We start from the raw sequence: 15687 nt of genomic DNA on the forward strand, positions 1-15687 counted from the left end.
CTTGAGAAGTGTAACAGAGAGACTCTGCTACTGGGAGGGTTTCACCATGTGTCAGAGGATTACACCCTGGTAGGAGGGGGCTAGATCTGTACTGGATTAAGGTCACTCTGTGCTTCCCAATGTGGCAGAACCTAGAATGTCCATTAGCAGGGAAAATCCTGGGGGGAATCGACATGTGGAAAGGACAGAAACCCTGTGTGAATGCTCTCACATTGCCCTTCTCACCCTGGCAGGCTACAGAATAACGTCCACGTTTTGCTCCAGATCATCTCATCCTCCCAGGGGGAAGGCAATGGTTGCAATGGAGCTGGCTCAGGTAAGGGATTCTCAGGGAGCTGGTGGTGGGTTCTGCTTTTAGGGAGAGAAGCAGTAAATGTATGGGAGGGTGGGAGCCAGTGATGAGCTGCCAAAATATTAACAACAGGTTCCTTCCTCCTCACCTCACAAGGGGCTCATGCCCCCCCCCGGGGGTCATGCCCCTTCCAACCCCCCGTGTTCCTTGACACACACCCTGGGTACCTCTGACCTATCCCCCCCTTCCCTGTCCCCTGACTGCCCCCTGCCGCCCCATCAAACCCCTCCTCTCATTCTTGATGCCCCCTCAGAACCTCTGCCCCATCCAACCACCCCTTCTCTCTGTCCCTGACTGCCCCCCACCACCTCATCCAACCCCTGCTCCTTCCTGACTGCCCCCTGGGACACTTGCCCCCATTCAATTCCCTTGTTCCCTGCTCTCTGACCGCCCTGACCCCTATCCACGTGCCCACAACCCACCAAACACCCCCTTCCTGCTCCCTGCCCCCTTACCACACTGCCTGAGGCCAGGACTGGGACCGCTCTCCTCGGACCGCGACTGGCGCCGCAGGACCCAACTCCCCAAGCTGGGCTGGAGCCGCTCGGCCGGGACCGGTGCTGCGGGGCCTGAGCTGGGCCGGGTCGGAGCCGCTCGGCCAGGACCAGCCCGAGCCAGGTGTGCTTAGACGGGACCCGGCTGGGGCGCTCGGCTGGAACCAGACTGAGCCACGCGTGCCGTTCCCCCACCCCCCCGGCCTGGGTTACCTGCCTGCTGCTTCTTTCAGGCTTCCCGCGAACATTTGATTCGCGGGAAGCAGGGGAAGGGGAGGAGAAGGAGAGTGGAGCATTCAGAGGAGGGGGGGTGTGAGGTGGGGCCGGGGGCCGAGTGGGCAACTGCCTGAGCCTTTGTTAAATTTAAAAGCTTTTTTAGAACCAGTTGTCCTGGAACAACCTGTTCTAAAAAGTCTTCTAAATTTAACAACCAGTTCATGCAAACCGGCTGGAGCTCACCACTGATGGGATCTGCTAGAGGTGGTGGGAGGCAGGAAATATCTTGGGTGGAGAAAGAGAGGGAACAGGATGTGACTCATAGACTCATAGGTCAGAAGGGACCAATATGATCATATAGTCTGACCTCCTGCACAAGGCAGGCCACAGAACCCCACCCATCCAATTTTATAACAACCCCTAACCCAGGACAAACCTGCTGAGAATTGTGTACTCCAGGGTGTGATGGGTTGTCACCCCAGGGTGCAGTCTGGGGGACTTCTGGGAACCACTGTGCTCTCTAACCCTCAAGCTGGGCTGGCCCTTCTCACACTGCTTTGCTAGAGATTCAGCCAGCCTTTCCAGGGCCTGTTATCACCCAACACGACAGCAGGTGGCGCCATGCAGCCAAGTAAGCTACCTGAGTGCTTTACCTAAGCCACCCAAGGAGAGAGAGAGAAGACAACAGCCAATTTCCCAGCGATAAGTGTTAGCAAACAGATCAAAGCAGATTACTTAGCAAATAACCAAAAGCTCAAACCAAGCCTAACATACTATCTGGATAGAATTTGAATTAGCAGTTTCTCACCCTGACTGATGATACAAGCAGTCCACCAAGTTTCTATACACAAGCTAGAAATCCCTTTGCACTGGGACCAATACTTCCTCCAGTTTAATCTTTGTTCCTCAGGTGTTTCCAGGAGTTCTCTTGTGCAGGGAATGAGGCCTTGAGATGATGTCACACCCCACCTTATGTAGCTTTTCCATATGACAGGAACCCTTTGTTCTAAACTCAGTTCCCAGTCCAGTTTGTGGAAAAATACAGGTACCAAAATGAAGTTGATTGTCATGTGGTCTGGTCATATGCCCTAGCATGCCCTGCTGAGTCACAGTAGCCATGACTGCTATGCTGGCTGAAACGTTTACAGGAGGGCAAAGCTCTTCCACAGTTTATTGTCTTTGTTGATGAGCCATGAACACTGTCTGGCTTCGTCATTGTTGTACCTGAAAGGCTCCTTGTGGCTGTTAACCCAGTGTAAGCACATTTGAAAGACAGATACAGAGTCAATATCCATAACTTCAGCTACAAACATGATCCGTGCACACAGGTAGGATAATCATATTCAGCAAATCATAACTTTTCCAGTGACACCACACATGACTCATTTTGTACAAAATGAGTCATGTCCTAATCATATTATAATCCTGCCACTATGTTGAATATAGGCTGTAGTGTCAGATAGGTTCTAATTTCAAGGCACAGGCTTTGGGAATGAAACTTTCCCTCTTTGTGGAACAGGAAATAACCCTCCAGCCAGGGCTGGGACAACTTCCCAGACTCCCAGTGCTGAAACCTGAACTTCCTGACACTTCGTTAGTTACCCCCACCCCCAGTCTTTGTGGCAACTGCAAACTTTATTGGTGGTGATTTTATATTCTCTTCCAGGTCATTGATAAGAATGTTAAATAGCACAGGGCCAAGATCCAATCCTTGCGGGAACCGCTAGAAAGAAATCCACTCGACCATGGTTCCCTATTTAAAATCCCAGTTTTTAATCTATTTAATGTATGCCCTGTGTATTTTGTATCTTTCTAGTCAAAATATTGTGCTGAACCAACTCATGTGCCTACATATATTACATCAGGACTATTAGCTGCAAGTAAACTTTTGATCTCATCCAATAAGGATATCCAGTTAGTTTGATAGGATCTCTTGTGTCTAAACCTTTTTAATGGGTACTAATTATATTACTCTCCTTTCTTTCTTAATGAAATCCAGTATCGGCTGCTCCATTCTCTTGCCCAGTATCGATTTCAGACTGACACACTTGTAATTAGCTGCGTCATCTTTTTTATACTTTTTAAATATTGGCACAGCATTAGCTTTATTCCAGCCTTCTGGAATTTCCCACGTGTTCCAAGTCCTAATTAAAATCAACATTAACAGTCCACCATGCTCCTCCAGCAGGTCTTTCAAAACTCTAGTTATCTGGACCATTGTTAGGATTAATTTTGTCCTTTTAAAAACTTCCTTCTTATTTTCATTGGTTGATCATTGATTTCTGATAGCTTCCCTTGCCAACTTTCTACAATTCTGACCTTCTAACTTCTATTCTTTACTATTGAGTTCCCCTTTCTTCCATATATTTTATTTGGAGAGTGTTGGAATTCCTACCAGGGAGCTACCAGCAGGCTCCAGAGACAGCCCCATCTCCTATATTAAGCCCTGACTAGTAGCTATGTGATAAATGTGATGACCCTGCTTCCGTCTGTCAGACGTGACTCTTAGCCAGCCAGAAAAACAGAGGTTTATTTGATGACAGGAACAGGGTCTAAAACAGAGCTTGTAGATACAGCGAACCGGACCCCTTGGCTGGGTCCATTCTGGGGGGCAGTGAGCCAGACTCCCAGCTCTGTCTTCCACCCTTGACCCCAGCCAGCTCCAGACTAACAACCCCTCCCAGCCACTCCTCTCTGCCAGCCCCTTTCCCGGGCCAGGAGGTCACCTGATTCCTTTGTCTCCAACACCTTCAGCTGGTACCTTTGCAGAGGAGGGGCCCAGGCCATTAGTTACTAGGAGACAGAGTGTCAGGCATTTAGGTGCACTGGCCCTTTGCTCTGCCAGATACTTAAGAACTGCCATGGGGACACTGAGGCACCAACACAGTACTCAGAGAAACCATTAAGAACTCTCCCAGTTCGTCACATCTCTCCCCCCTTCGAGACCGAACTGAGCGAGGTCACTCCAGCCAGTGACTTGGGGAAGTTCGAACCCACCAAGGTTCCCATGGATGCCCCAGCATTTCTCCCATCTTTTGGTGTGAGTTACACCAGGACAGTCCAGTTTCACGCCCTCCCTTAGGTTGGGTGTGCTTGATGGCATTTGCAGACCGCATGTGGGAAGGTTTATGCAGCCCACATCCTTTGCCACCCCAGTACTCCTGGGTTTAAGCTGGGATTGGGTCTTTTCCCAGCCCTTTGGTTTGTGATTTGGGCTCCCTTGGTTAAGAGCCCCCATTCTGGGCTTTGCCAGCTCTGGGCTTGGGCAGCCGCTTCCCACTTTGTGGCCCAGACACAACACCTTTGCCGTCCCCCCTTGCACTTTTCAGCTTTTACTGTTAGTCCCACCTCCTTGAGGCAGCCCAGCCCCCTCTTCACCTGGGACACCTGTTCCTTCCAGGTCTAGCTAAAGATGTACGTTATTAGTGTCTGCCAGGGCCAAGTTCTTCATTCCTTTTAGCTTGTCTAGAGTCTTCCCAGGCCTAGGCATGGGGTCGGCATTAGACACTGTGATGGCTTTAAGCTTCTGATAGCCCCCATAAAACCAGATCATTCTGTCTCGCTTGGGGATCAGCCCCGCGGGTGAGGCCCACGGGCTGTAAAATGGCTGGATCCCATCTAAAGCCAGCATGTCCCTGACCTCTCTCTCCAGGTTCTGGGCTGCTTTCCCAGTGACTTTGAACGGGGAACACCTGATGGGGAGATTGTCTCCCACCTCAGGGAAGAGATCCCCCCGGAGGTCTTCCCCCTTTTTTATCCAATCCTCCCTCTTCAGGTTCAGGGGTCCCCTCACTCTCCTCCCATCCAGCAGCTCGAAGGGAAGAACCCTGTGGATTCCTGGGGCACCACCAGCTGTCTCCCGATTCCCCCCAGTTCTACTTCCCCTTGGGGAACCCATTTCCGGTACAGGAATCCCTTCTCCTGCAGGACTCTGTCCCTGCAGCCTTCCCCAAGGGGGTTTGCAGTGCTGTGCCCACCAAGTTTTTTCAGCTTCTCCAAGGAGAGATCCTTCTGCAGCTCGGTCTTGGATTTAACAGCTGGGGCAGGGAGTGGGACCTGCTCCCTCTCACTGGCTGGGCCTGGGGTTACAGCCCCCCTGAGCCCTGTCCCTGGTAGCTCCCTCCCTGCTGTGTAATTACTTCCCAGCAGCACGTCTGGACCAGGCAAACCTGTTTGGCAGCTGACCTGCCCTGCCCAGGTGTCCCCCCACTCAGCTAGGATCTCAGCTCCCCCCGTGCTCAGCGCTGCCCTTGCTGTCCCAGTGGGGGCAGGCAGGGAGCTCTCTGCTCTGGTCACAGCATCAGAGCCAGCGTGAGCCCCCTCTCCGGTGTGCAGGGGAGCGGGGAGCATCTCTCCCTCCCACTCAGCCCCAGGGGGCTGGTTATAGGTAGGCAGGTATTCTGAGCCCAGCAGCTCCTCCCCCCTGCCAGCCAGGTCATTTGCATTTTCACTGACCATTTTCGTCCTAGCCAATTGGTTTCCTGGATTTGAATTCAAACCCTCGGCCGTTACAGGAGCGGGGCCTGGATCCTGTCCCATGGGAGACAGTCACCCCCCAACAGGGCCTCCAAGCCGATATCCTGGAGAACCCCAACTACCAGCCAGCCCAACCCCTTCTGGGTCTGCTCAGGGATCTGGGCCGTAGGCAGGGCGAGGGGCTTCACCCCAGGGATCTTTACCCAGGTCCCACAGTCCCTTAGCATCTGGGGCTGCACCACCACAGTTCTCTTTGTTCCAGGGTTTTGCCCCTGCAGGCGTGTTTTTCCACTGACCCCTGGGCAGCCCCCTATGTCTCTCTGCTTCACCATTACCAGTCCATGCTGCTGCTGCTTTTCCTGCAGCTTTTTTTTGGGCTCTTGCTCTCTTTCACGGTCCTTTCGCTCTCTTGGACTCTGCTTCCATCCCATCCATCTTCAGTTTTCTGATGGGGAACCCAATCGTGAAGACCCTCGTCTGATTGGGGACCAGACTCCCGGGGATGCCTGACTGATGCTCCAGTTGCTCTCAGATTCTCTCGTAGCCCCATCTGGGCCAGGAATCTGCTCCTCAGAGCGGTCCTTTTTCTCCAACTGCACGATTAACTGTACCTTGGTGAATTTCCCCATGCATAACCCTTTCTTTGTGCACAGGATCACAAGGTCCTTCTTAAGGAGATGGTGATAGGCCATCACTTCACCGTTCCCAAGTGGCTCAGGACTCACAGGCCTGTGTGCTCTTGGCTCCCCCATGGTTTCCGGGAAGAACCCCTGGTGTGCCAGCCCTTCTCGTGATTACCACCTCTTTGCCAGGGTCGAGCTGCAGACTCCTCCGCCCCTGGGACTGCTCCTGCAATCCCCAGGGGAACCCTGCTACTGAAAAATCCTTCTCTCTCCCAGGGTTGAGTGGCAAGCTCCTCCGCCCCTGAGACTGCTCGCTGCAGTCCTCAGGGGGACCCCGTTATTCAAACAGTCCTTCTCGCTGGTCACACACTCCCAGAGGTTAAGTGCCTCCTGAAACCATCCCTCTCTGAGCCTTCAGCACGCCTGGTCCTCATTATCCCTCCTTTGTTTTACTGCTCCCCAGTCACTTACTGCAAGCAGCGCCATTCATGGGGTGCAGTACATCCCACCTCTGCCACCAATTGTCACAGAGTCCCCGGGCGATGCTCTGGAACTGCTCCTCACCAAGCCAGTCAGGACTTTGGGGAGCCTCCTCTCCCTTGGAGCAGACTTGTTCAGAGCATGAAGCTCACACAGCTTCACCTCCTGGGTCTCTCCTTGGAGCATTCAGCATTCTCTGCCCCTCCGTGTGCTTCCCATAGCTAGTCCACCCCAGCGGGGTCCTGGGGAAGCCACCGGGTTCTGGACCCCCACTTTGCAGTCAGAAGTGACTCTCAGCCAGCCAGTAAAACAGAGGTTTATTTGATGACAGGAACAGGGTCTAAAACAGAGCTTGTAGATACAGCGAACCAGACCCCTTGGCTGGGTCCATTCTGGGGGGCAGTGAGCCAGACCCCCAGGTCTGCTCTCCACCCTTGACCCCAGCCAGCTCCAGACTAACAACCCCTCCCAGCCCCTCCTCTCTGTCCAGCCCGTTTCTTGGGCCAGGAGGTCACCTGATTCCTTTGTCTCCAATAGCTTCAGCCGGCACCTTTGCAGAGAAGGGGCCCAGGCCATCAGTTGCTAGGAGACAGAGTGTCAGGCATTTAGGTGCACTGGCCCTTTGCTCTGCCAGATACTTAAGAACTGCCATGGGGACACTGAGGCACCAACACAGTGCTCAGAGAAACCATTAAGAACTTTCCCGGTTCGTCACAGGAGACACAAAGGTTCTCTCTTCCTCCTGGCTGCTCTAGGCAAGGTGGGGTGGGACTCTGTGAACATGTGCCTCCTGGAGCTTCTATTTCCCTGGTGCTGCTGTTCCGTGAATAGTGGGGTTGTGAGTGGGGCAGCAGGTCCTGAGTGTTGGACTCTTGTTCTTTCAGGATCTGGTGACTTTTGAGGAGGTGTCTGTGTATTTCACTAGGGAGGAATGGGCTCTTCTGGACCCTGTTCAGAGAGCCCTCTACAGGGAAGTCATGCAGGAGAACTATGAGACGGTGACCTCGCTGGGTAAGGAGTCCTGTCCCCTGGGTTATTAGAAGCTGTGGGGTCTCTAAAGAACCTGAGCAGTAATAACTTTATACCTTTATTCATCATTCAAGTTTTGACAAGTTTCTTTGCCCCCCTTTTTTTCCTTATCTCCCATACACTAGCAGGCAGCAGGGAGGGAGGGAGGAGGTAATGAGAGTCGAGGAGGGAACACAAGAAGCTCCCAAGGCGCCAGGAGGTGGTGCCGGCTGCGAGTAATGGGAAGAAACAGGGGAGTGTGGAGGAAGGGCACCCAGGAAGTGGGCTGGGTGGGTCATTGAGAGGGAGGAGAGGTTTGGGGATCTAGAGCTGTGGGGGATCCCAGACCTTTAACCCTGAATCCCTACCCAAACCTCAGGTAAATCCTAGACTTCAGCATAACCACTCTCGCAAAGCCTCAACTTAATATAAGGCCCTGAACTGTAGCAAGCTTAGGCTACGTTTACTAAATCGTATCACTAAATCGACCACGGCTAGATCGATCTCAGAGCGTCAGTCCCGGCTGTAGTGTCGACCTGCCCTTAATAACCCATTTCTTTATGCTCACCTCTTTGCCTCCACGCATGTTCCAAGCTAATAAGCAATACTCTGATCATGACATCTTACCTCTAGCAAGTATAAAATTGCCCAGAAGATGTGACACTAGCTCATAGATCTTGACCCTGCCCTGATTTTACGAAGAGTGAGAGTTTGGAGAGAGTCTTATCCGCCCTCTCCCCATCTACAGCAGCCACAAGCTGTCTTCCCTCTAGGCTCCTTGGATCTTTGAGCCTGTCCCTCCTGAGGTTGCGTAGCCCAGTTCTTGTTTCTTACTTTCTCCTTTTCCAGAAGAATTAGAGGCTGTTGCTCCTGAATGTTTAGCGTTTAATTGCCCAGCCTTCTCCTCACACTGCGGGAGTTTAATTCTTCCTCCCATTTCACCTGAGTCACTAGATTTCCTAATTCCCAAAATGTGCTTTTGCAATGTCACAGGTCGGGGTACCTAAGCCTTTGACCTGCCTCCATGGTCTGCTCAAGGAATGGCCCCTCAGGTATCAGACCTCTAGCCAGCCCCCTCTATGGATAGGGACCCACATGCCTCTCCTTTTTGACCAGTGTGTGGGGATTGCAGCTTGTCCTCCACTGTTTTTGCTGGACTAACGTCCAGTTCCTGTGCTTTGCTTTCTCTCCAGGGGCTGTGAACAGTGTGTCTGAGATAGAGGTGGGACTTTGGGTGATACTTGTATGATGCCAATACACACCTCAGTTTCCTGCTGTGATTGGTATTGCTATGATTATAAAGAGCAGGAGACGTGAGGTGTTTTGTTACGTAGCTGTCATGGGGTAATATGAATGGGTCATTTAGGACTCGCTGGGAGTAACCTACATCAATCTAATACCCAACAGAGACAAGAGAATGACTGTCACCCAGGGCTTCCCAGAGGATTCAGGAGACCTGAGGTCTTCGGTGGTGTGTCCCTCTTATCCGCTCTGACACCGCAGAGCATTTTCCTCGTGTCCCCCTTACCAGCTGGAAGGAGGTTACTAGTGGAGTTCCTCAAGGATCGGTTTTTGGACCAATCTTATTTAACCTTTTTATTACTGACCTTGGCACAAAAAGTGGGAATGTGCTAATAAAGTTTGCGGATGACACGAAGCTGGGGGGTATTGCTAACACGGAGAAGGACCAGGATATCATACAGGAAGATCTGGATGACCTTGTAAACTGGAGTAATAGTAATAGGATGAAATTTAATAGTGAAAAGTGCAAGGTCATGCACTTAGGGATTAATAATAAGAAGATAAGATATACATTGGGGACGCATCAGTTGGAAGCAAGAGAGGAGGAGAAGGACCTTGGGGTATTGGTAGATCACAGGATGACTATGAGCCACCAATGTGATATGGCCGTTAAAAAAGCTAATGCGGTTTTAGGATGCATCAGGTGAGGTATTTCTAGCAAAGATAAGAAGGTGTTAGTACTGTTATATAAGGCACTGGTGAGACCCCACCTGGAATACTGTGTGCAGTTCTGGTCTCCCATGTTTAAGAAGGATGAATTCAAACTGGAACAGGTTCAGAGACGGGCTACTAGAATGATCCGAGGAATGGAAAACCTGTCATATGAAAGGAGACTCAAAGAGCTTGGCTTGTTTAGTCTAGCCAAAAGAAGGCTGAGGGGGATATGATTGCTCTTTATAAATATATCAGAGGGATTAATATTAGGGAGGGAGAGGAATTATTTAAGCTTAGTACCAATGTAGACACAAGAACAAATGGGTATAAACTGGACACTAGGAAGTTTAGACTTGAAATTAGACGAAGGTTTCTAACCATTAGAGGAGTGAAGTTCTGGAACAGCCTTCCAAGGGGAGTAGTGGGGGCAAAAGACATATCTGGCTTTAAGATTAAGCTTGATAAGTTTATGGAAGGGATGGTATGATGGGATAGCCTAATTTTGGCAATCAATCTTTGATTATCAGCAGATAAGTATGCCCAGTGGTCGATGATGGGATGTTGGATGGGATTGGATCTGAGTTACTGCAGAGAATTCTTTCCTGAGTGCTGGCTGGTGAGTCTTGCCCACATGCTCAGGGTTTAGCTAATTGCCATATTTGGGGTCGGGAAGGAATTTTCCTCCGGGGCAGATTGGTAGAGGCCCAGGAGGATTTTCGCCTTCCTCTGCAGCGTGGGCCATGGGTCACTTACTGGTGGATTCTCTGCAGCTTGAGGTCTTCAAACCACAATTTGAAGACTTCAATAACTCAGGCATAGGTTAGGGGTTTGTTATAGATGTGGATGGATAGGGTTCTGTGGCCTGCTTTGTGCAGGAGGTCAGACTAGATGATCACATGGGTCCCTTCTGACCCTAGAATCTATGAGTCTATGAGCTCTGATGCCTCAGAGCATTTGCCCTGTTTCCCCATTCCCTGTTCCTGTTCCCCCTCCTGTTTGACTCAGTTCATACAGTAATATTCTCGGCTATACCTTTGCTTAACCAATCATTGTACTGAAATTTAATTAACCAATCCTAACACATTGAAACATAATTCTCTAACCAACTGTATCCCACTACCTAATTAACTTACACCTAGCAAAATTAATTATGCAGCAGACAAAAACAATTAGAGAACCAGACTGATTAACATTGTAAAGCGGTGGCCATAAAGATAAAAGAATACAAAAATGAGAGTTTCACAACCACAAGCATTGAGTAGTGATTTCTTGCCAAACCAGGCTGCTATCAAACTAAGTTTTCTTTAACCATCTTAAGATCTGTTTCTTTATCTGGTAGTGCTGGGCACTATCAGGACAGGATCATCTTCCTAACAGTCCAATAGCACCTTATTTCAGTGTGACTGGTTTGGGATGTGACCCTTTGCTTCCAAGCTTATGGCTGCCCCTGCTGCTTAGCCAAAGGTCTTAGCCTAAGGACAAGGCCTCAGACTGTCACAGCAAGAGAAGGCTATTACAAATACAGACAGTGATTTTGATTCTTTGTTTTCATACTCCTGTAAGTAGGTAAGTGATAAAAATACCCCTAAGTTCTTAAACTATAGGCTTTACAGGCAGGCCTGAATATCTCTATTCTAACAGTGGGTTCTGTCCCTTATCCCATTCTGTGCCTGTCTTGTGTATTTAGATTGTAAATTCTTCAGGGCATGGGTCATCTACTATTCTGTGTTTGTATTTGTCCTAACACAATGGGGACCCAATGTTAGTTGCTGCTTAGCACTAATGTAATGAATATGATTTATAATCATAATAACTCTCCTGCCTCTTTGAACCAAGGAAGCTGGCCTTGGGATGTTACTGCTTAACAATGAGCTGGGGGTTAAAACCATGGACTATTCTTTGTGACAAGTATCCCAGAAATTCTACTGACCTCCCTGGTTTTCTTTGCCTGCAGTAGGGTTTCCAGTTTCCAAACCTGATGTGATCTCCCAGGTGGAACGAGGGGAAGAGCCGTGGGTTCCAGACCTCCGTGGCTCTGAGAAAGAAGTGCTTCCAAGAGCTGCCTGCACAGGTGAGGACTTGGTTAAACCAACTCAACAACTGTGTGGGAATGCAGGAAACATTTGGGATGCCCTACAAAGACCCTGTGAGCTCTCCAAGTTCAGGATTGTTCCCTGCAGATGTGGAATCATAATGGCAGATGTGACTCATGGCTTCCCTCCTATTCTGACTGACAACTGGCAGCAGGTCGCTCCGCGATCTCACTTTCCTCTGAGTGTTCTCGTGAGATGCAGACCAAAACTGATCCCTTCCTCTCTCCTCTGGGGAAGGTTTTGGGGAAAATCAGCTCCTGATAGGTTTGATCTCTTCCACACATATTTTGGATTGTTCATCCCTTTTTCCATTCCTCTCTCTGAGATTTTCTTTCTTTCCGGTGCAGGTAGTGACCTGTTAGGATTCTCTCTGTCTCCCATCAGGTGATGGGATGGTGAGTGAGAATGAGGAGGAGAAACCCCGTCAGGAAGATGCTGAGCGAAGAGAAGCACATGGAATGTTATCAGGAAGATCCAAAGAGAATGTTTCCAGGAGTTGTGCACTCCCAGAAAAACCAAAAGCCTGTGAGACTCAGGGGAGGCCAGAGGGAAACTTTAGTAGCCTCTCAGACCTTATAACAAGTGGCAGAATCAACTTGGAAGAGACACGCTACAGGTGCCATGAGTGTGGGAAAAGCTTCAGTCGGAGCTCTACCCTTGTCAGACATCGTAGAATCCACAGGGGAGAGACGCCTTATACGTGTACTGAGTGTGGGAAAAGCTTCAGTCAGAGCTCACACCTTATCCGACATCAGAGAATCCACACTGGAGAGACGCCTTATACGTGCACTGAGTGTGGGAAAAGCTTTAATTGGAGCTCTACCCTGAATGCCCATCGTAGAATCCACACAGGAGAGAAGCCCTACACATGCGCTGAGTGTGGAAAAAGCTTTCGTTGGTGCTCACACCTTATCGGACATCGGAGAATCCACACAAGAGAGACGCCCTACTCATGCTCAGAGTGCGGGAAAAGCTTTAGTCGGAGCTCAAACCTTATCAGACATCAGAGAATCCACACAGGAGAGACGCCTTACACGTGCACTGAGTGTGGGAAAAGCTTCAATCGGAGGTTTACCCTGAACACACATCGTAGAATCCACACAAGGGAGATGCCCTACACATGCTCTGAGTGCGGGCAAAGCTTCAGTCGGAGCTCTACCCTTGTCAGACATCGTAGAATCCACACAGGAGAGACGCCCTACACATGCTCTGAGTGTAAGAAAAGCTTCAGTCAGCGTTCAAACCTTATCACGCATCAGAGAATCCACACAGGAGAGACGCCCTACACATGCTCTGAGTGCGGGAAAAGCTTCAGTCAGCACTCAAGCCTTATCACACATCAGAGAATCCACACAGGAGAGACGCCCTACACATGCTCTGAGTGCGGGAAAAGCTTTAGTCGGAGCTCACTCCTTATCATACATCAGAGAATCCACACGGGAGAGACGCCGTACACGTGCACTGAGTGTGGGAAAAGCTTCAATCGGAGCTCTACCCTGAACACGCATCGTAGAATCCACACAGGAGAGACGCCCTACACATGCGCTGAGTGCGGGAAAAGCTTTAGTCGGAGCTCACTCCTTATCATACATCAGATAATCCACACGGGAGAGACGCCGTACACGTGCACTGAGTGTGGGAAAAGCTTCAGTCAGAGCTCTACCCTGAACACGCATCGTAGAATCCACACGGGAGAGACGCCCTACACATGCGCTGAGTGCGGGCAAAGCTTCAATCGGAGCTGTACCCTGAACACACATCGTAGAATCCACACAAGGGAGATGCCCTACACATGCTCAGAGTGAGGGCAAAGCTTCAATCAGTGCTCAAGGCTCATTAGACATCAGAAAATGCACAGCAGAGAGAATTGTAATAAATCCCTTGACTAGGGTTGGCAAAAATGAATTTTTTTTTTTTTTAAAAATCACATTAGCTAATTCCCGCAAAGTGATTTTTGCATCGTCTTCACCGTGGTGTCTCAGCTCCACCAGATAAGTTGCCGTCTTCTGCCTTTTGCAGATCAGCCTTCTTTGGGTTCAGTCCTAAGATCTTTTCTATCAACTCCTTTCCTTCTGAGTCATAGGAGTGTGTATCCCTCCAGCCAGGAATGTTCATGAGCTCCAAGTTGGGGAGAGAGGTTTGATCCCAGCAAGGTACACTGAGGCAAAAACTACCTGTGCCTTCCATCCACTAGGACTGTACATGGCGTTAACTGCTCAAGTTAGTGATCTTAATGTAAAAAGTTGTAGTGCAGATGCAGCCCAGGTGCAGTGGTTGGCATTAGCTTTCCCCTTGACCTGACCTAAACTCCATCACTTTTCCTAGTCTAAACTAACCCTGAGCATCAGGGTTATCCTGTTCCCCCATTTCAAAGCAATTGTTAGTCATCGAGTTCTCCCTTGGGGAACAAATTGTTTCATTCCCAGTTGTTCTGATGTTGCTTCAGGTTGTGCTGGAGAGCAGATATTTTTATTATTGTTTTCCACACTTAAAATATATTGAACTATAACAAAGAGCAGGAACAGGGCAGGGATAGGGAAAAAAGTCATTTCCTCCTCTGTAACAACAGACATAGTTAGAGTAAGTCAGAGGGAGTCCCTTATTCCCCATCACTGTCCTCCTTCAATCCGTGCTAGAACCTCAGAATCCTTTTCCTTTCCCCAGTTGTGGGATGGGAGACTTCCAGAAATGCTCCCTGTGCTATACCACGTGGCTAAACTCAGAGAATAAACCCCAAATCTCCCCTGAGCTTTGCTTTTTGAATTCTGTATTTCCGATTGCTTCAAGCCTGGGCATTGTGATTATTAACCAGTTTCTCTAGCACTGTTCCTACCACTGTTTCTGTAACATAGTTTGTTTTTTATGGGACAGGGTTGTTATTCCTTTGCCTAACCCCAACCTGGAAGGCCAGGGTGTCTGTTTTCTCTGGCCCCTCCCCACAGACAAATCTGACAGGGTTGAACCTGCCTGGAGCAAACAAAAAGCCCCACCGGTCACACACACGAAGCAGATAGACATACACAAGACACAGAAGAAACTGAATAAGTTGAGCTATCAACATTTCCAGTTTGCCACAGCATGTTAGTTCTGAAGGTTGTTTAATTTCTTTTTTTTCTTGGAACCGGAACTGGGGAAAGAGAACACTTGAGTCAGTGGAATTACAGCAGGAAGGGATAAGTCTCATGATTTGTCACTAACCAAAGGCCTTGTAAACAGAGCGATAATGTTACTGAATGGTCTGGCTAACCCTGCAGTTAGAAACAATCAGCTCTATGGGTGGTAAATTGACAGGCTTTGCTGCTGATCATGAAATAGCAGCTGTTGAAAGGTAATATGCTTCTATTTCAATGCCTCTGGATGTACAGAAAACAATGATCTGTGTTAAAGGCAAGTTGCCATTTCTCAGTGCCCCAGTTTCTATTGTGTGTGTACAGGAAGGTTTGAATATGTAGCAGGTAGTTTGAGAAAGCTTAGCTATTTTGTGTGTGTAACAGACTCTTGCCCACCTCCAGCAGAGCTTTCAGTCACGTACTATGGCAACTTACTGAATGTGACGCAAATTAGTCCATTCCTCCCCATAGTCAGTCTCTGACCGGAATGTTAGAATGAGGCAGAGAACTGGGAAAGTATCGCAGTAGGAATACATTAAAAAGTGGGATTAATCAGAGCTGGGATGCAGACAGAGCCTGTTCTACAGCTGGTGAAGTGCTAGGGACACACTCCCACTAGTACAGGCTCTGAAATAAGGGCAGAAGCAGATCGAAGAGAATGAGCTCATGTGGGAGCTACGGGCAGCTGCCCTGTCAGTGCACCACTCACCTGGCAGGTGTTACACAAAACGCAGCACTTCCCCTCTGGAAGAGAAACACCTCTCCGCTGCCACCACTTCATTATACTGTCCATGAGGCTGTTTATCCTTCAGGACTTTGATCTCTTTGAGTGGTCCATGGTGAATCATAAAAGAGCAGGAGTCATCCCAATGGAAATCT

General features: G+C 49.4%; 1 protein-coding gene across 1 annotated transcript; it reads left to right on the forward strand.

Annotated features, from left to right (window-relative positions):
- The first annotated feature begins 236 nt into the window (after positions 1 to 236).
- Positions 237 to 13614, forward strand: LOC115645085 (zinc finger protein 595-like). Its single transcript, XM_030549486.1, has 5 exons — positions 237 to 316; positions 7526 to 7652; positions 11560 to 11676; positions 12083 to 12978; positions 13018 to 13614. The coding sequence occupies exons 1-5, from the start codon at positions 293 to 295 to the stop codon at positions 13501 to 13503; spliced, it is 1650 nt and encodes a 549-aa protein (XP_030405346.1). The 5' UTR covers positions 237 to 292; the 3' UTR covers positions 13504 to 13614.
- Positions 13615 to 15687: the final 2073 nt, after the last annotated feature.

The sequence above is a fragment of the Gopherus evgoodei genome, chromosome 2 (genome assembly GCF_007399415.2).
Source record: "Gopherus evgoodei ecotype Sinaloan lineage chromosome 2, rGopEvg1_v1.p, whole genome shotgun sequence".
In the NCBI taxonomy this organism is placed as follows: domain Eukaryota; kingdom Metazoa; phylum Chordata; order Testudines; family Testudinidae; genus Gopherus; species Gopherus evgoodei.

Bases quoted from the DNA above. Each gene is read 5' to 3' on its own strand.
- LOC115645085 (XM_030549486.1), top strand. From the start codon at position 293: ATGGTTGCAATGGAGCTGGCTCAG. The intron at 7,653-11,559 runs GTAAGGAGTCCT...CTTTGCCTGCAG, and splicing joins TGAGACGGTGACCTCGCTGG to TAGGGTTTCCAGTTTCCAAA. The intron at 12,979-13,017 runs CCCTACACATGC...AGCTTCAGTCAG, and splicing joins GAATCCACACAGGAGAGACG to CACTCAAGCCTTATCACACA.